Source organism: Pseudorasbora parva, chromosome 7, assembly GCF_024679245.1.
Source record: "Pseudorasbora parva isolate DD20220531a chromosome 7, ASM2467924v1, whole genome shotgun sequence".
Lineage (NCBI taxonomy): Eukaryota > Metazoa > Chordata > Actinopteri > Cypriniformes > Gobionidae > Pseudorasbora > Pseudorasbora parva.
This window is the reverse complement of record NC_090178.1, coordinates 9,255,081-9,275,717: the sequence shown is the minus strand read 5'-3', so window position 1 is coordinate 9,275,717 and position 20,637 is coordinate 9,255,081. Positions and strand designations below refer to the sequence as shown.

At 39.7% G+C, this 20,637-nt stretch overlaps 1 protein-coding gene and 1 non-coding gene across 4 annotated transcripts in view; both read right to left on the bottom strand.

The window, feature by feature from the left end:
- Positions 1 to 2: 2 nt before the first annotated feature.
- The window catches only part of arhgap33 (Rho GTPase activating protein 33), a 76,577-nt gene continuing 55,942 nt past the window's right edge, over positions 3 to 20,637 (bottom strand). For 2 of the 3 annotated variants that reach the window (XM_067448004.1, XM_067448002.1), the window contains 13 exons: positions 20,502 to 20,567; positions 14,199 to 14,348; positions 13,985 to 14,087; positions 13,642 to 13,786; positions 12,789 to 12,871; positions 12,552 to 12,659; positions 12,196 to 12,341; positions 7,464 to 7,623; positions 7,208 to 7,347; positions 7,025 to 7,099; positions 5,129 to 5,880; positions 4,816 to 4,996; positions 3 to 4,412 (listed from right to left, as the gene is read on the bottom strand). In XM_067448004.1, coding sequence (XP_067304105.1) covers positions 1,702 to 4,412; positions 4,816 to 4,996; positions 5,129 to 5,880; positions 7,025 to 7,099; positions 7,208 to 7,347; positions 7,464 to 7,623; positions 12,196 to 12,341; positions 12,552 to 12,659; positions 12,789 to 12,871; positions 13,642 to 13,786; positions 13,985 to 14,087; positions 14,199 to 14,348; positions 20,502 to 20,567 — 4,820 coding nt within the window. In that variant the 3' untranslated portion in view covers positions 3 to 1,701. The remainder of the gene's footprint in view (positions 4,413 to 4,815; positions 4,997 to 5,128; positions 5,881 to 7,024; positions 7,100 to 7,207; positions 7,348 to 7,463; positions 7,624 to 12,195; positions 12,342 to 12,551; positions 12,660 to 12,788; positions 12,872 to 13,641; positions 13,787 to 13,984; positions 14,088 to 14,198; positions 14,349 to 20,501; positions 20,568 to 20,637) is intronic. The other variant, XM_067448003.1, reaches the window with a different exon arrangement.
- On the bottom strand, positions 11,836 to 11,910 carry trnat-agu (transfer RNA threonine (anticodon AGU)). Its single transcript has one exon. It is a non-coding gene; the product is annotated as a tRNA-Thr (tRNA).

Below are 20,637 nucleotides of genomic sequence, written 5' to 3'. Positions count from 1 at the left end.
GGTTGTTTCATCAATGACGGTGTCCAAGGTTTTAATTCACATATTTGAAAATTATACAAAATAGGATGAACTGCCTTTAGCAAAGTGCTGAAGGCTGAAGGGGACATTGTTGGACATGTATATACCCTCAAAGCCACATGCATGACCTCTCTCACTGGAAGATACACGCTCACAGGTCTGCTGACATACATAGGTAGCATTAATATTTTTAGTGTTTTTTTTAAGGAACATATCCCCCTTGGTTATTCACTGCATAGATATGTATTAAAACAATAGAGTTAACAGACATGCAAACACACCGTGTCACTCGCTCACTCATACACGCACACTCTCATTTAAACCTTGTATACTCAGGACTTACTCGTGTGAGCTTTGGAAAGCTGTAAATAGTAGCAACTGGGCTCAGGTTTGTATCTAACTCTTCAACATTTGCTTTCATAACGAAGGATTATTTCAAAGATTATCAATTATTTAACAGAAGGCACCAATTACTATACAAATCTACCTGTCAAATTTTAGAAGAATTCCCAGGAAAACTTAAAGATATAGTACTAACTGAAAAAAACCCCCACTGGAACAGTACTGAGCCCAGAATGTGGTATCCGAAAAAACATCTAATTTTATAGTCATCTAAGACTAGTGTTTCAGTGTTTTGCGGTGAATAGTACCAGTTATTCTACGTTGCTAGGTTGGGATTCCTCGCAGAAACCCAGGGATGTCTGGGAGTGATACAGGGTGACGTGACCTACCTGAAATACTTGCTTTGGATTAGAACACCAATATTGATACAAAATCATCTGACACATTACTTGCGAATGCACAGTACAGTACCTCACAGAAATATGCACTCTCAATTGCGCACCCTTCCCAAAAATATCAGCAATGACTGTTCCTTTTTATGTGCTTATGTCAGACACTCTGGGCAAGACACACTCATTCATATTCACACACAGACTTAAAAGAAATTAAAACAACAAAAAGGTCACAAAGTCCTAAACTTTACATTCTTTGAAACAAATTCAAGAAAGGCAAAATAAAACTTTCACAATAACTTTTCCAATGAAAACTTACAATAACTTAGAAACATCAAAAACAAAAAAGCAATTAAAAAATGGAAATATCACATTGCTGCCAAAAATTAAGATAACAAAAACGAACCATCTTCATAAAGTTTCATAAAACCACTAGCATATCTTGAGGTTATTTTTTATCGTACTTTGAGAAGGAAGAAAGACATATTAAGCTTGTGCCCCAGTACAGAATGATCTAGTGTCAAAAAGAACCTTAAACCAAAAGCAGAAAAACAAAAATTAGCCACTGAGCAATGTCCTGTCAGAGGAATAGCAGCTATGCACCTCTCTGACTCCCTCTGCTGGACAGCACAGTGTGTTCTGGAATGTTTTCATATCTAAGCCACTTTATGGTTCACTTCTTTGATCCTTTCTGCTTTATGTCTTATTCTCGTACACTTTTTCCACTTCAATATCGCAGGACAACAGTGGGGTCTTTCTGAGACAGACACACTAGTAAAGACATACCCCGCTAAATTTTGTTTCTGTATACTCGGTCTCCCCTTGGGGAGGTTAACACTTTCTCTTTCACAACATGTTAACTTGTACAGGAAACATAAAAGTCTAGTGCTTATACTGGTCTACGTCATCTCATTTTAAGTCTAAAGACTTTTTGTGGCAGTTGTGCTCTTTAGCAATAACTCCGGGTCTGGCCTTCAGTTCGGATTGTCCAATTGGGTCCCGGCAGGCTTCCCTGCCGGTTTAAGCCTCTCTGATTCCGCAACCCCGGAGGTCGGAGAGAAGGATCCAGGACAACATCTCGTCGTGGTGTGTTGGGATATTGGGGAAGCACTGACCCTGACTGGTATGGGTATTGGTTAAATTGGTTGGCCATTGTCTGGGGCCCATATCCTCTTGTTGATCCAAGAGCTAAGTTTGAAAAGGCCACTGTAGGTGGAGTGCATGTGTGTGAAGCTTCTGGGAGGCCTTGAGGGCCCCAATTGGGGTATGGTGGGTCCTGATAATATGGTCTTGGTGGGTAAGGATTAACAGTTGTGCTTTCTCCTTGGGAAACTGGGACAAAGTCTTGGCTTCTGTAAAACTTAAGGACTTGGTCGCCAGATGGCATGACGTCAAAAGCTTGTCTATACTGGACTCCAGACGATCTTCGCAAGGGGTCTTGACGTTGGAAAGGTCCAGATCCCTCTCTAGGTGGCACTTGACCTTCAAAGCGCCCTCGAGAGGGTCCGGGAGTGTAGACATTGTATGCAGGTGGTGGTTGCTGCGGCTGCTGGCTAGGGTAGGGATTTGGAGGGTGCTCGATGTGCGGAGAAGAGGACAAAGGTGGTGGCATAGAAGGACTCTCTCTTTCATCCTCTGCAAGCTTTTCAATTAACAAGGAGGCAATTTCCTTCCCAGTTAGGACATTAACAGGCTCTGAACTGGTACTTTGAGGATCTGAGCGGCTGCGGAAATGCATGGCAGTAGAGGCTGACGCTGCTAAATTGATCTCTTTGAAATCTGAGGATACGTCGTTCTGGGCAAGGTTGTCGAAGCTACTGGTGGGACTTTCATGCTCTGAAAGTTTTTGCTTGTCATCCGATTGAGACTGTGAAGGTGGTTCCAGTGTTTCAGATGCTTGAGGATCATTTTCATCAAGATTTGTGGTGGCCCAGCCCTTTGAATTAATCCCAGATCCTGGTGGGTTTGTGAAAGGATAGTTGACGTAGATGGGCTCAGGCAGCTCTTTCGTGACTCCTTGCACCTGGGAAGCCTGAGGTGGTTTCAATACAGAATGCTGATGCTGATTCAGTGGTAAGTCTTCTGGCCTGGAAGCCTCAAAGTACCGGTAACACACCTTTCCATTTTCAAAGTAGGGGTGAAGTTGGGAGGAAGTGTGGTCTGAAGGTGAACGCTGGGAGCGGTGCAAGTTACGTTGGTGAACGGACAGAGGCATCATGCCCACAGAGGAGCTCACTCCAGCAGACGCAGGTAAGGGATGCACTTCACTGCGGGACAACCTGACAGATGATGATGTCTGTCGCTGAGGACGAGGGTGGGGAGGATGTCCTGATGATCCGTCCTGGGAGCGATGGTGAGAATGAGAATGGGAAAAAGAGAAAGAATGAGAATGTGCTGCGGCCCAAGCTCGTGTGGCCTCAGATGACCACAGCTGGGGAGCCCTGGTGCCCACAGGGCCTTGGGAGTTGTAGGGAGGAGGGTAACCCCTGGAAATAGGCCTTTGATTGGCTGGGTCAGTAAGACGGAGGTTTCCCTCCAGATCCAGCTTCATATTCTGATAGCTGTGGCGTGCATAGCTGGGTGGCACTTGTGGATGCTCAGGTGCCCCAATCTCGTAGTAGAAGTTCTCCATCTTGGATGGGTCTTCGGAGGGGACAACTGTTCTGATCTGAGTGGACTGAGTTTGTTGCTGCTGTTGTTGGGGAAGGTGTGCAACCTGGACAGCTTGGCTGGCCATTCTGGCTGCATGATAGCGAGACAGCATGTCAGAGGTACTGCTTATGCGTTCAGAGAAAGCTCTGGAAAGTGGCGTGTTCCCTTGTGGAGGTCCTGCCAAGCGTCGAATGCGACTGGCATCCAAGGATCGACGCATGTAATCATGCCGGTCAGTCTGAGAGAGTGGAGGCCTCAAGGGAGCAAGATCAGGGGGCTTGGGTGGCACTTTAGGGCGAGTGGGCTGGAAGGCTCGTACCTGGGCCAGTGGAGAGCTCTCTGATTTGGAGTGCAGAAGCTGAGTGTGTGGCTGGGATGCAGGCTTGGACTGGCCACTGGATTTCTCCTGCTGAAGCTGTGGAGCAGAAAACTGCCGCCCATATGCAGGGGGTTTTCTCTGAGAAGGGATGGCTTCACTGGAGGGTGGGCTAGATTTTGAGGGTTGTGCTGAAGAAGTTGGCTCTTCATTCTTGTAAATGGGGCTTGGGCTTTGCTCATTGTCCTCAGAGGAACTGGCAGCTGACAACTCAGAATTGGATGTCCCAGAATCAGAGACTGAGGTGTCAGAAGAGAGTGTTCCAGAGTCCTGACCAGGTGGTGACCGTGGCTCTGTATCATGTGATTTGTCTGCAGGCTTTTCAACAGCAGTTCCACCATCATCGTCACCCTCAGTCTTCCACACAGAAAAGGGGCGCACTGTGGAGTAGATCTGATTAGGATCAGAGGACAGCAGAACTCCTGCATCAGCAGAGAGGGACCTCTGAAAGCGGACGTCTGTCTCAGGGGAGGTTCCACTCTGACGGGGACGGTATGGAGGAGAGGCACCTTGCCGCAGGGCCTTGTTGGCACTTTCAGCCAGAGCCAGAGCCATGAGGCGTGCAGGGTTCTTGGGGGGAGGAGGAGGGGGCTGCTGTGATGGAAGGGGAACACCAGTGGGACCCAAGATACCTGAAAAAATAAGGAGAATAAGGAATTGAGAAATAAGTAGTTACTTTAATCAATGATCTATTTTAACATTAAAACAGAGGTTCCCAAATGTGGTGCGCACAAGAAAATAATTATGGCAGAAAGTTCTCATTATAAATGTACAGAAATTGGATAAAACCTACACAGCATATGTTAGAATATTGGCTGAAATTGAACATTAAATTTAAAGCAATTACTTATTGATTGACTGTTTTTTTTTTTAAACACACAAATTATAGCACTACATTTTTCAAACTTGTCCCATCTGCCTAATTCTTTAAGAATGTGAATATGGCTTTAGATATTACCATATTTTAATAAAAAAATTAGTGCCTGAACAGTTTGGGAACCACTGCATTATGCCATAATCAGAGTGTGTACTCACTAGGACCCTTGTTCTTGGCGATGGGGCCCAACTTACTGTTGAGCTCTTGCTGGCAGCTCTCCGTGAGCTGAAAGTCACATGACCTAAGGAGCATAGATATCATCTGGGGTGGCTGAGATGGTCCACTGCTTGGAAGTCCAGGTTGCAATTCACCAGCTCGTCCACCAATCATTTCCAGAACCTTGAAAGTTAAAATGGTTTACTTATAGATCTCTGCGTGTTAAACTTGGATAGACGTCACCTCTAAAGGTATTTAGTCCAAACAATACCACATCACACAACAAATCAACAAATATTTTACGTTCAATTTTACCTTGGCAGGTACACTGATGGAGATTGGATCAGAGATGTCCATAGGGGGGGATTTAGGTGCTTTAGGTGAAAGTGCATTAACCACTTTACGTGTAAAGGAGCGCCTCTCCTGAGGGGGTTGAGATGGGGGTGCAGAGGCTGCTGGAGCCGGCGTCTGGCTATGGGATGGGCTTAGGTTTGACTCACCCTGCTGGGCTGTGCTTGCGGGAGCATTAGTGACTGCAGACGGCCTGTGCTGACAGAACACTTGCTGAGGAGGAGCTGCTGCAGCCAGGATCAAACTCCGACGGGCTGCGGCCTCTGATTGGTTCAGAACTGAGTCTGGATCTTCAGTGATTGAGCGCTGGCTACCAGAGCGGGTGTGGCCTTGATGGCTCAGACAACGGTACGGAGGGGGTGCAGCAGGAGGAGGGGACTCCCTGCCGCTAGGAGCGACAGCCGTGCTCCCTAACCCTATTGGCCCATCTTCCAGGAAGGTGGGGCTAAAGTCAATGACATCTTCTGCCATCCATGAGGTGGATGGTTCTTGGGAGAAATCAGGCAACATGTACACACCCTCCTCATCCTCTTCATCTTCATTTTCTTCCTCATCAGCATCACGCATTTCCTCAGGGAGCAGGCTGTCGTAAGAGCGGCTTGGATGGATTCTAGATGGGGAGTGCTGGGGAAGGAGTTGCGGATCAACAGAAGCAGCCAGAGAGAGACCATCACTGCTGGAGCGAGGTCTTCGCAAGCGTTGGATCTTTCCCTGACCTGAGAGAAAAACAGCATTACGTATCACTAAGATATATATATATATATACACACACACACACATATACATATAGTATTATGGTTCTCAAACACACACACACACACACACACACACACGTGCACGCACACACGCACACACACACACACACACACACACACACACACACACACACACACACACACACACACAATAAATATAATTATTTGATGAATACAAATTTCAAAAGTTTAGCATTTATTTATATATAGTATATAACAAAATTTTATAAGAATGAAAAATTATGTTATTTTTTTAAGAATGAAAATGTGTTATTTAATAATTTATTAAATATATATTTCCACATATATACTTATATACTTATACATACACACATTCCTTTCAAATTTTAACTCTTTCCCCGCCAGCATTTTTAAAAAATGTTGCCAGCCATACTGTATTTTTAATAATAATTTTCACTAGTTTCATCCCCCCAGAATATTTTGTTGCATGAATATCTGAGCATGCACTATATCAAAAGAAATAACAGACCTTTTATTAAATAACAGAAATAAAAAGTTCTAAAAAAAACCTTTTTATTCTAGCTTCAACTGCTTTTTTATTTTTTTTTATCAACACTTGGTACAAGTGAAAAAAAGCAAGATTGAGCAAAAAGCTAAGAAAAATCATGTTTTTGTAAAAAAAAAAAAAAAAAATGCTACATGCAGTTTAGATACAGAACTATGATCAAAACACAGACGGAGTAGATTGACACCCCTTATGCTTGCACAGTACTATAGCCTGTCCTGGGTCGACATTTCATTCAGTAACATTGAGCAGTTTTATTATTTAATATGATACTGCTTATTTCTGAATCTTCTTCGCATGCGTTTTGATTAGGAGATTCACTCTTTCCGAAGATGTGTAATAGCGCCACCCCCACCCCAACCATCCACCCACCTCACCACTGTTTAACAGTGAAAACACAGAAAGCCGGAAAATGAAGTTTTAGTGGGGAAGCATTTTCTCAAAAATGAAGTACATTTCCATCAATGGTGTTGAAAGAGTTAACGCATTGATCTGTTACGTCTTGTATTTTATTATATTGCTCCCTGGAAAGTGATTGGTCAACCAAGGCTTTAAACCGTTACCAAATGTCATTCATACCTGCTCCACTGTGCTGAGAGGACAGGGATTCCTCACTCTTTGCTGACCTGAGCGTCACACTGTCTACCCTGCAACCTAAAGCAGACATACAACACTAAAAACTGAGCATTTTTCCTCTGACATCAGGTAAATCTATTTAGGATAAAGTACAATCTGAAGAAATTAGCATGATGTGTCCTATACCTGCATGAGAGGTAGTGGGCTGGAACAGAGAGGTGATCCTGGTGGGTTTACGTCGACCTGCAGCTGCAGGTTTTCCGATGGCAAAAAACGTCTTCCAACTCCCACCTGCTGACTTTCGGACCTTCATCCCTCTTTTCCTCCTAAAAGATACAAGAAAAAAGTTAAATTATTTATATACTAACAAACAAACTTAAAGAACTTAATTTGTAGGTTAACCATTCCTTTACAAGTCATTGATTTGTGCAAAGAAACCCACTTGTCGGCAGGCAGGTCCAGTACAGTGTGAAACTGGCTGAGAGCGTGGTGATGAGGAGATCCCTGAAGGAGAAGAGGAGCTTGTGTGCGAGCCTGTGCTTCCTCCAGAGACAGAAGCCTGGTGGACACAAACGACTTGGGCCTGGTCAGAGACTGTCGTGCTGTGAAGTCAGAAAGAGGCAAAAAGAAGAAAAATAGATTCAGATGCAGATCCAGCAAGAAAAAGAACATATGCGAGGTAATGCAGCGAAGAGCACAGTGATGGACAACAAACAAACATGATACAATTCTATAGCAAACGACAAAACATCTAAGCATCAACAAAAAACATCAGCTGCTCCAACACTTCCATGGCCTGTACAGCTGTACTGCAACAAGCTTTTTAGAAGAAATATAAGGGCGAGCCAACAGACAAAATCTTGAGTAGTTAAGGCCAGAAACAAAAAGTCTACGCAAGTACACAAATGTACACTCTGCCGGTGCTTAGTAAAACCTAACATGCATTCTAGTGCATAACATGCATAATACCGTGTTGAGTCAGGTTAATGCGCGTTATAACGCCTCTTGTGGCGATGTTGAGAATGCAGTGGTAATTGCATTGCGTTATGATTTGTGCTCAGACACATTTCCAAATGCAACAACGTGTGAAACTGAGCTCGCATGGATAGAAGCACTTGTGTTTGTGTACTTGCATAGAGTTTTTTGGGCCTCAGCAAGCCTGTAAGGGACATCAGACGATTAGAGGAATCCAAAAACAAAGCCTGCAAAAGTATCTGACATACAGAAGAAAAAAATCTAAACAACACTTTACCTGCTGCCAATGTCTCAGAGTCGAGTCGAGTCCACACAAACAGATACTCTATAGCTCAAATTTTTAATATAGCATCCATCCCATTCACCCATCTTACCAAATTATTTTCCTTAATGTCCTACTTAACGAAAACCAAATTTACATGGTGGAAAAGATTAATAAGTAAGTAGTAGTACTACTTTGTTCTCCAACAAAATAAACAAATAAAATGTCAACATAGGGATTTATTGCATTATATCCATCTGTGTGCTGTACAACTTTAACATATCATTTACATAGGCAAAATATGTCTTAACAGCTGTCCTTAAACATAAACAATGGTCAAAAAAAATCCATCCATGTGGAAAATTACATTGCTAATGACAAACACTACCGTTCTAAAGTTTGAGGTTGGTAAGATTTTAGAAAGGAGAATTTATTCAGGATTCCTTGATGAATATAAAGTTAAAAGAACAGCATTTATATGAAACAGATGTCATTTAAACATGTTTAAATGCCTTTACTGCCACTTCTGAACAATTTAGTATCCTTGCCTAAAAAAGTATTAATCTTCTTTTTAAAAATAAATCCTACTGACCCCAAACTTTTGAACAGTAGTGTAAACACACAGTTGTGTTGAATCGGAACAAAATATATGTGAGCATAGATAGTAGCTTTTGGATCACTGCTAGAAAAAAAAAAATTACATTTCTAGCTGGTCATTTGCTGGTCTAGATGGTTGATCAGCTAGTCTACCTGCTTTGTATCTGTTAGTCCAGCTTGGACCATCAAAAAAACAGAAACCATACTTCAAGCTGAGACATTCTCACAGGACACATTCTGTTTCTTTTAGTGGACATCTATGTACAAATGTCCAATTGATTTTTCAGAAACAGTATATGGAAGGTAATACACCTATAAAATTGTTTTCTGAGTTAGCTTCAATATGTACTCAATATGTACTGTGTATAGCCTCTTAAGCTGGTTTGACCAGACTGTGATTTGTGTGTCCACTGTAGAGTCAGAGTCAGTCGATCTCATATCACTGAGAAGCGTCGTAGATCAGGGTCCAGATAAGAGGGGTCAGTCAAACAGGACTCCCCCCTCGCCTCCTGAAGACTAACCAGGCGTGTTCGGGGCAGGCGTGAGATCTTGTGCTCGGCCCCTCTTGTTGCTATGGAAACACACAGCTCGCTCTCAGTAAACCTCACTTTTACACATGGGCGAGTCAGGCCCCTGTAAATAAGTTCAACTGTGGTATGCTAGCCAAGTTCATCACAAGAGACTAATTTATTCGATCACATGTATAATAGGGCTGGGAGAGATTAAAAATTATCACGATGAAGGATATAAGATTTACATCTTGTCCTTGCCCTGCGGTTTGCAAATATGTGAACAATATGACGGAGATTTTAATTGGTTCTCTTTTGAACTTTCATCTAAAAAAATAAGTAAATAAATTAAATAAAAAGATTTGGAGTTAAAAATATTCAATTAAATATTATTGCAATTATAAATACTTCATATTTGTGGATGCAAATAAATTAAAAAAAAACTATTCTATTAATTTTGTTCAGATCTGTGTAAAAAAACAAGCCTAGATTATTTTAACTAGATTTTTATTTTATCAAAATTAATGCATTGAAGCATGCGATACATTTTTCCAACGCAATTTTAACGCAATTAACGCAGCATCCATTTTTCCCCTTCATCCTTTGGCCAGCCTTACAATATGATCACGCTCTTATTCATGCAAATCCTTTTAAGCCATTCAAGCAAGATAAGACACAAAAGAGAACGCAGTGCAGTACTGGGACACATCTGTGAATCTTCTGTCTGTGTGAATGCTGCATTAAAAAGTCTAAAAATGATTACAAATTATGAAATTACAACAATTTAAAAATGTATAAAGAAAACTTTAATGTTAGGTGCGATTATTCGTGATTAATTACAGAAAAATGTGTAATTAGTAAAAACAAATTTAATCGACTGACAACACTAATATGACCAATTAAATATTATGAATTATTTACATGTCAGCAGTGGCTGTTTGAAATTATGGTTCTTTTTGCATAAATAACATCACTATTTTAAGACATTCCAGCGCAAAATACACTGTTCATTAGTTTGGGGTCTGTGAACTTTTTAATGTTTTTGAAAGAAGTCTCTTATACTCACCAAGAATGCATTTATTTATAATCAAAAATACAGTAAAATAGTAACATTGTTATATATCTGTATGTAATATTACAAAAGTAATTTATAGCTTTATTAATTTATTTGTAAAAAATCAAGGTGACCCCAAACTTATGATCGATAGTGTAAATATAATGAAATAAACCATCAAAAGGCTAAAAATATTACAATAATACAACTAAATAGCACAATAATTTATTTAGTCATATCGCCCAGCCCTAATAAATTAATGTTCAATCTGTTACAGTTATTTAGTACTGTGTCATAAGGGATAAAAGAGAGAGAGATAGAAGAGATTAAGTCACAGGTCTGATTGCAGTATTAATGCATCGCTTTTATGGAGAAGAAAAAACAAAGAGCTGCATCTCAGAAGGGAAGAAAACTGGTCAAATTAACGGCTGGAGGCATCAGATGTCACTTTAAACCAAAGACTGGCAGAGGAAGTTAATAAACATTTGTCTTAGTCTGTGGCAATTCTGTAATGAAAACAAGCCAGAGGAAGCATTATGTCTAGCGCATTTCTTACTATATCGGTTTAAAAGACAACTCTGTTCCAAAACAAGGTACACAGACAAAATAAGCAGCATCCTTACTAAAGTTTGTCACTGAGCTCGTCACATTAGGGGATCGGTTTCACTTTGAAGGATACAACATAGCTGCCAAAAGAAAGCATATTTGAAGGCAGCAAAATTAAGCTGCATACCTTTTTGCCTTCGATGCCTTAAAATGCTGCTTAGGTAGGCAGCTCACGAAGCTTTGGAACAAAACCAACATCACCGCCTGTTTATTGAAAGTGCTGTTTGAAGCAGAGCATGTGAGCGAAGCGCCGTGACACTCCACTCAATATTTCGCTCTATGCCAGTGCGCTCTGCTCAATCGCTCACTGGTTAAACAATACCCGCCTAAATCCTGCTCCGACATCAAGCTTCTCTTTACTATACATCTTTTTGTTTGGAATGAATTTCTTGAATAAATGTTTTAATTACAGTAGTCCTATAGATAAGTTATGATATGTGTGGCTTTAAAGCAATATTGTATAAAGTGGAATAAATAAGCTTGATGTGACGAATTGCAGAGCTCGCGCAAACATATCCACATCACTATGATCAGATGCTTTCTCACCGCTGTTATTTTTGTTGTATGTTGATTTTTTTATTGAGAGGAATCTATCTAAATGGCGCTTTTATCAGTGTGGTCAACGTTGGGATGTTTGTTAACAGTATATTGCTGAGAATGCATTTCAAAATAATTTTTACCCCTAAGCAAATAATAAACAAGACCTTAGATGCGAGTATATCATTTACATTTACGCATTTGGCAGACGCTTTTATCCAAAGTGACTTACATTGCATTTTTAAGGAACACTTTTTACATTTTTGTCAATTCTTGCTTTCCCTGGGAATTGAACCCATGACCTTGGCATTACTAGTGCCACGCTCTACTGGTTGAGCTACAGGAAAGCTATAAGTATCAGAAAATATCAGAAAATGAATCTTTGCTTACTCGTTTTCTCCGCACTTCCTTTCAGTTCTTAATTTGAATTCCATAACCTTAGACCTACTGCTTATTTCACGTTCTCAAAACAGCAAAAAAGGGCATTCTGGGTTGAGTGAGCGACCCTGAGTAGAATCTTTAGGAATATTACCGCTCCACTCACATGCTCTGGTTTGAAGACATCGGACCGAATGGTTTACTGATTACATCTATAGTGGAAAACAAATTGTTGTTGTTTTCTGGTTCAACATACCTGCACTGAAACGTCCCACAGAAGTGAAAGAGTCACTGAACAGAACTTCCACATTGCTGAGCAGAAACTCCACGACCACGGACTGAATGCGCACTTCTTTAAACGGATCAGCGCCGCTTAAGCCTGCTGCCTCAATTTCTTTGGACCTGACACAGAACAACAGGGGATATTCTGATTTAGACAAGAGGTTTAATTTGAACCCTGAGTCTGTCGTACTAGTAAAAGCTACAACTAAAATCAGTGAGGACTTCAGTAATGAGTCATATAGATTCATAGAGTGTTCAGTTCAACTGTAAGATATTAGGACAAAAACAAAACATATTTTTGAACATCATTTTGATTGAGCAGGTTATTACCTGAGCAGGTTAGGGGCCCAGACGATGGCCAGATTCTTAATGTGCATGTTAGTCTCTCCACTGCAGGTGGCCAAATGGGCCAGGTGTCTGATGAGGTACTCCAAAGTGCTGAGACAAACACAAACAAATCACTTATTGTTAGAGAAAACAGCTCTTTCTGTCACACTTCATTTTCACATCAATGTCAAACAAACAGGTGACCCAACTTGATCCGTGTGTAGTAAGTATTGGGGTTACCGGTAGTGAGGAGGAGGAAGTTGCTGGATAACATCGTGCACTTTTACCATTCTCTCTTCATCGGTCATCTCTCCCATACATTCCTGGTCAGACAGGAAGATACAGCTTGCTTATTAACTTAACAGCATTACTGGAAGTTTGGTGTCTGTTAGATTTTTAAGAATGTTTTTTGAAACAAGTTCACCAAAGCTGCATTTATATTACAAAAATACAGTAATATTGTGAAATATGTCAATTTAAGGTTCTAATCCGCCCCTTTTCTCTCTCATTAAAATCAAATATATTCAATGACTGTACATTAAGAGCAGGGAGACATTTGTGTGCATTTTGTTTTGAGATTTCACTGGAAAGAATTGAGTTCACGCAATGGCATTAAGTGATAGATTGACTGACTTGTCTATGAAGACTGTGAACAAGCCAAAAGAGAACATAAACCCAGCCTAATTGGATTTGATTGGCCATCTCAATCATTTTGACACTGACGAGCGCTGTGACGAGATGAGACCTGAGGCAGACCAGACTAAAAATAACACACATACAGACTACTGCGTAATGGAGTGCAGGAAAGCAGTGCAAGACTTTCAAATATTCGGGGGGACAATTTGGACATTTCTAATTATTGAGGGGGGATTTGTCCCTCTTAATGTCTATGGTGGTTACGGCCTTGGAGTCCATTATACATTTTTGATACACAGCTCATTATTGTGCCCAATTGTTTCCAAGATTATAATCTGAAAACAAGTAAAATATCATCGGCCAGGAAAGGCTTTACAGTACTGTGATATTACCATGGTTAAGAGGTTTTGAAACCCTAATTTTGAAAAAAGCTCATGTTAAAGCGAGAATTACTTACAGCAAACTTGTCATATAGTTGGTACGTGAGCAGAGGATTGGGCAGCTCTCTGAAGTACAGTTTGCACAGCGAGCCAACGCAGTGAATATCCTGCATGTACACGTCTTTCGTCAGGTCCGGGACATTTTCACTGTCAAACTCATGCCTGATTGGGATGAGATGCAAGAGAAGAACATATGTCATGGTCATGCATATAAAGAAAACATGAATTACCCTTAAATTATTATTTAAGGATAATCATTTGTAATCGTTGTTTGTGATGACCTTTATATAAACTTCTAGAATAAATGATCTTGTGTACAAAATCCTGAATCAGAAATCTGGCATATGAACAGACACACACCTGAGTTTCTGTATGTTGGAGGACACACCAGAGTGTCTGTAGATGCCATCCACCACACCATGCTTCTCTATGAACTCTGAGCAGCTCTTTAGCACCTGCGGCACTGAAGTTTGACAGCAAAAAAATAAATCAGTATACATTTGAAATTACACTTTCACAGCAATGTTCCCATACATTTATTTCACAGCACAGAGGAAATGTTCTGTTTCTGTACCATCTAGACCAGAGTTGAGGAGATGCTCGCCGAGGTCGCAGCCGAACACCCGTTCTTTCAGGATTCCCCTTTGCTTTAGCTTTTGTTTGGTGGGTCTGGACTTCATGAAGGTGCGCAGGAAGCCCATCAGCTTGCCATGTTTCTTGGACACTGCCAAAAGGGGGCGACAGAGGTAATTAGAAATGTGGACAGCAGACTTTCACACACCACACCGCTCCCTAGTACACACACGCACTCAGCAGGGAATATCTGTAAAATGTGTTCATTTGGGATTCCCTTCAAACACAGACAACATTTGAGGTGCACAGATGAGGGGTTTTGAGTACGACATCATAATAATAAGAATAAAATCAAACTTCATTATGAAAAAACTATATCATACATCCAAGAATATTAATGCAAAATATATCAATATACATTATAATATATAGAAAACATTTCAATATACTCAAAACCTCTACATTTATTTTATAAATGACTTTTTCGATGTTTAATAAGTAAATAAATGGGAATGGGAATCTGAGGTGTATTATGAGGCTGAATAAAATGCTAAATCTACCATTCACCATGTTTATAGTTGCCAAACTTTATACAGTGCCGTAATGAACTTATACGCTCTCTATTATTCAGAATTGTATAAAAGTTGGCTGAAACCTGTGAACTTCCCAAAGCACTAACAGGTGACCGGTACGTACACAAGAGGTAAAAAAAAAAAAAACCTGACCCCTAGAGAAGAAAACTTCACCACAAACATTTGAAAAAGCCAACCAGTAAACTCTATTCTATGAAGTCTACAAATCCTGCAGGTTATGTCCCATTTGTATAGATCAGCCATATGTCTAAAAAACATAATCGCTGTGAGTAGGACTGTGAAGTATAGCTATAGATTAGTGGTTCTCACCATTTTTAAATTCATATTATAAAGCTGCTTATTTTCAAACTTTTTTTATTTACAGAAATTAGGAATGGGATGATTTTAAATTAAATTAAATAATTAATTGAATTCCATAATTTCAGTAGTTGAATGTTCTTTAGGGTTTACACTTTTTTGTTACCAATGAATTTAATTACTTTTCTAGTTTCTAGTTAGTGATAACAGTGTTAAAACTTGTTTTTCCTCCCTAATAGCAATTTATACATAAAAAAAAAAACTATATTCATTTATTTATAAAATACGGAGCCCTGCACGTGTCATGGGGGGAAAATATGCATATTGTAGCCACATGGCCCATGAACTACTATTAGATTAGCATCATTTATTAATTTATTATTTTATTTTAAGAAAATTTTGTGTAGACAATAAAATAATTTGTTCCCATGTTTCAGTAAATCGTGGCCATGTTGTAATAATTCATTTTCCTTGTTTTAATTCAATAAAACCGCTAGAACAACTTAGTTTAACATGGCCACGACTGATTTAAACAAGCAAATAAATAAAACGAGGCAGAAAGAATTAGTAAATCTCGACCACAATTTACTAAAATGAGAGAACAAATTCTTAATTTGTTTCCAAGATATATGTATATGTTTGTCTGTATGTCCTACTAAATAACTTATATTCATTATATTTATTAATTGCCATGAGTTTTCTTTTTAAAATTCCTTTTTATATATGATTTGAAGAACACTGGTGTTTAAGGAATGGCTTAAGTTGCTAACATCTAGCTGTTTTAGCTTTAAAATATTTTAAGCCATCTTACACCTCCTTAAGAACCACTGCTATAGACACTTCACAAGACTTAAAGGGTTGGTTCACCCAAAAATGAAAATTCAGTCATTAATTCGTTGTTGTTCGACACCTGTAAGACCTCCGTTAATCTTTAGAACACAAATGAAGATATTTTTGTTGAAATACGATGGCTCAGAAAGGCCTTCATTGACACCAATGTCATTTCCTCTCTCAAGACCCATAAAGGCACTAAAGACGACGTTACAAAGCCCATCTCACTACAGTGGCTCTACAATAATTTTATGAAGCAACAAGAATAGTTTTTGTGAGAACCACTGTAGTGTGATGGGCTTTGTAACGACGTCTTTAGTGCCTTTATGGGTCTTGAGAGAGGAAATGACAAACGGAGGTCTTACAGGTATCAAACTACATGAGGGTACTTAATTTGATAGAATTTTCATTTGAGGTCAATGACCTGGATGACACATAAATGTAGGATAAGAAAGTTAAAGGCAGGGTAGGCGATTTGTTCCAGAATATTTTTTGTTATGGTGGTTAAAAGTCTACACATTCTGATTCTCTTTACGTTCTCTTTACGATCATAAAATGTTAGTCGGTCCGAATGCAATGATATAATGTCCTATCTGCCTGTCAAAATTCATTATTATCAACTCGTTTAATGCTATTCAGAGTTAGACAGAAGTCAGTCACCAAGTACCGCAAACGAAACAGCAGCCAACTTTTACTTTTAGATTCTCCTGACCCAAAACAACCAGCTTATGCTGCGTTCATGCCATCACTACTATAATTTGGAAGCGATGGAAATCTGTGACATTATTCTTTGTGACTCGAATGTAAACATTTCAAATGGGAACACAATCAACAAAAAATGAATCTGCAGCAGTCCAGTGATACAGATCAGTGCTCTTTAAGTTATTCTAATGTTATTTGCTTTGAGACATGAGGTAGTTTAACACCGTCTCGTGACACTTTGTTTGCTCCCTGCTGTACATGTTAATGAGTTTTGAAGGAGCCCTGGCTTTGGAGATGCTCTAAAGGGAGAGTGGGATCTTATGCTTTCAAAGCTAGCTTGCTATTGCCAGCCTCTTCTGAAAATTGCCTACCATACCTTTAAATGAGTTACATGAGGGCCTTTGACATTTGTTATGCAAGTCATCATTAATGACATCTAAAAAGCAGCACTTTCAGAAACGTATCATCAACATGGCTTAACTAGGTGTGATGAGGACATCTCTAGGACATCTTGTGAGTAGTAAAACTACATTTTGTATTTGACTTATGATGTCCACTGCTTGTCGCAGGAATCTTGTTGCATCATGCCTGGTTAGGGCGCATTGTTAAAAAGTTCAATATGACATGGAGCAAGCACAGTCAAAATCAATCCTCATTGCCCACTAACACATTCTCATTTATACAACAAGCAGCCTGCAATTCTTCAACAGATACTAGAGGATGATGCCCACATGAATACTTTAATGAATTATACAACATTTTTGCTGTCTTTACCATCCAACACCCGAGCTCACCCTCTCCAAACCTCCCACACGTTCCCTGCCTGCCGTATAAACAACCGAGATCTCTATTACAAACCCCAGGTGTCTCAGAGGACAGAAGGCGTTAGAAAAAGACGGATACAAAAATGTTAGTTTAAGTAAATTCACTGAAGTTGTTACCAGCCAGGCTTAGGAACCAAGGATGAAGAACTGAGAGAAAAAGAAGGGAACACAATCGACAGAAACATCAAATGCATCTTTAGTGTTATTATAAACTAATAAATCACTGTTAAAGCATTTCATTAGAAGATGCTGCTGTCATGTACAGAAGACTAACCTAAATTTCTTTAGACATACATTTGTGACAAATAATAGCAGAGATGTCGTTTTGACTGCAGCGGCTTTCAAGGCAATTAAAAAAAACCTTAACAACAGCAGCAGTGTCACCAAAGGCTACAATATCACCTGTGCTAGAAAAGTAACCAAAGCATGTGTTTTATACAAAACAACTAGGGCTGGGCGAAATATCACCTTTTCATCATTAGTGGTTGACTGATGTAGGTTTTTCAAGGTGCCGATACCAATATTTAGAGGGTGGTTGATGTTCACTGCTGTTCAAAAGTTTGGGGGCAGTAATATAAATAATGAAAGAAATTAATTCTTTCATTCATCAAGGACCATTTAAACTGAACAAAGGTCCCAGTAAAGACATTTACAATGCTAGGTTTTTTCAAAGAATCCTGAAAAAAAGGGGGGAAAAGAAGGAAAAAACATCCCTTCCACAAAAATATTATGCAACTGTTTACAACATCGATAATGTATTTTGAACAAATCAGCATATTAGAATGAAGGATCATGTGACAGTGAAGACTGGGGTAATGATGCTGAAAATCTAACTTAGCCATCTCAGGAATACATTACATTGGGTTTACCGAAGCTTTTGACTGGTTGTGTATCTAGATCTTATACCATGTGGTTGTTGAATGCTTGATTCTGACAATAATTTCCAGTAAATGCACAGCTAAAGTAGTTTCTGGACTGCATTACAGTTCGATATAGATATACTTTGACAATATTATCCCGTAAATGCACAGCTAAAGTAGTTTCAGTAGTTTTTGGACTGCATTACGGTTCGATATAGATATACTTTACCAAATTATTTCAGTTATTTCAAAGATTCTTGCAGACTACCACATCAAAAGACAAAACAATAAAAACAAAAATGATTTTATTATCTATGTAAAGCATGCTCTATCCATGCTCTCTCCCTCTCATGCCCTGTCCCAAATGGTACATTTCCTGTGTAACTGTGTCCATTAAGTCCACAAGACTGTATAGTGACCCATTTGTCATTTTAGATTTCAGAAGATTGCTTACAAGTGGCCGATATTTCTCCCTTTTGCCGAGCCTGCACAGAAGTTCCACAGCAGACTTCTTCCCGACGGTCAAAGCGGCATCCCGAAAGTGTGGACTCGGAGGAAGATCGCAAGGGCTTAGAGTTCCATTTGGGAGAGGGCCTTAAAATGTATCTCATGCACAAAAACTTGTCAGGCCCATGACTTTCTCAATAAAACCATTTTGCCTCTGAAGAGCTACAGTATGTGACGTTTCTCAATAGCAGGGTTGCAATGTTGTTGTTTTTAAGTAATAAAACTTACAGCTTGGCTTTTAGTGGAGACGTTGCTAATGTCTCTCACTCTCTAACAACTACACATCACTAGATCAAGTCTACTATACTGTTTAATAGCAGTATAGGAGTATAGCAGGAGTATAGCAGTATTTACTCTTATACTGTTTACTAGCTCTAGGTTTGACCTTGTAATGTTTAATCAAAATGTCAAAACTGGACCTTCCAGTAAAACATCAGACTTTGCTCTAGTGATGTCTGCAGGATTGCAGGACGTTTCCAGTCACTTTAAGGTCCCATGGCATGAAATTTTCATTTTATGAGGTTTTTCAACATTAATATGAGTTCCCCTTGCCTGAATATTGTCCCTGAGTGGCTAGAAATTTTCAGTGTGAACCGAGTTCTAGCTGTCTTTCTCTGCCTTTGAGAAAATGAGAGCCCAGATGAGCTGATCTTGAATTCTCCTGTTATGTCGTAATAGTAGCTATGTGTAGCTAATCATTTAAGTTCACCCAGACTTTCTTTCTAAATCGTTTAATACTGTCCGTCCCACCGGCCATCTTGATGCATTAGTGAATCAAGCCAGTGACTAAAACGATCACCTTCACGTCGTTTCTGTTAGCAGCATGAAACAAATCTGTTATTTAAATGATTAAACCACAGAGAGCGATCACAGAACACTCTTTATACTGATCTGTCAAACACACGTATATCTGCAGTGCACACTTGTCCAAACTGCCGTTTGAATGACGCTGTCAACAGAAGCTCTTACTGTATTCATGTCAATTTCATGTTTGCTGTTAGTTGTAGTGAAAGCATTCTGTGAGAGAAATAACGTTGCAAAGTTCACTCGTGTTTATTCAGAGCTCTCAGATACAAACAAAATAAACTTGCTCTCAACATCTCGGTACAATGACAGTTCCTTAGCAATCTTTTCCCAGCTCTCCATCTCTGGACTGGCAGTGAGTGCTGCAGCTGCTACTCGCACCTGACTAAACCACGCCCCCTCCACCACATAATCTTATTTCAAATGCAAATATGTCAGCCAATCACAACAGTGGGTGACGTCTCTCAGCAGACACGCCCCTTGAAACAGAGCATTCAAGCCAGAGGCCTAATAGCAGTATAGAAAAAATGCATTTTATTTCTAAATTATGACTTTTTTAATGTAAAAACCATATTAAAAAATATAAGTAAACCTCAGGAAATATAAAATAAATAAAAAAATCCATACCATGGGACCTTTATATCCAGCACCTGCAAGCTCACATTCATCTGCCTCCACTTTTGAGTGCAATGTACATCTTAAAAATCCAATCAACAACCAAAGCATAGAACCAAGTCCCCGCTCTATTTCAATAGTCCCATACACTCAGATGAACGTCACAATAGAGAAGTCGCTACTTCCATGTCATTGCGTCTGTAATCTACTATGCCCAGCCCTAATTGCAACTACTAAAAAGTAAAAAAAATGACCATTAATATGAACATACCTGATGTTGGAGACGAAGGCCCAGTCGTGTTGGTAACACCAGGTTTGGAGTTCAACATATCCACCTCTGAAACAGAAGAACAGCCAATGTGTACTGAAGCATCGGTCAAGCAGCAAAAAGTAAAGATCAGAAATGA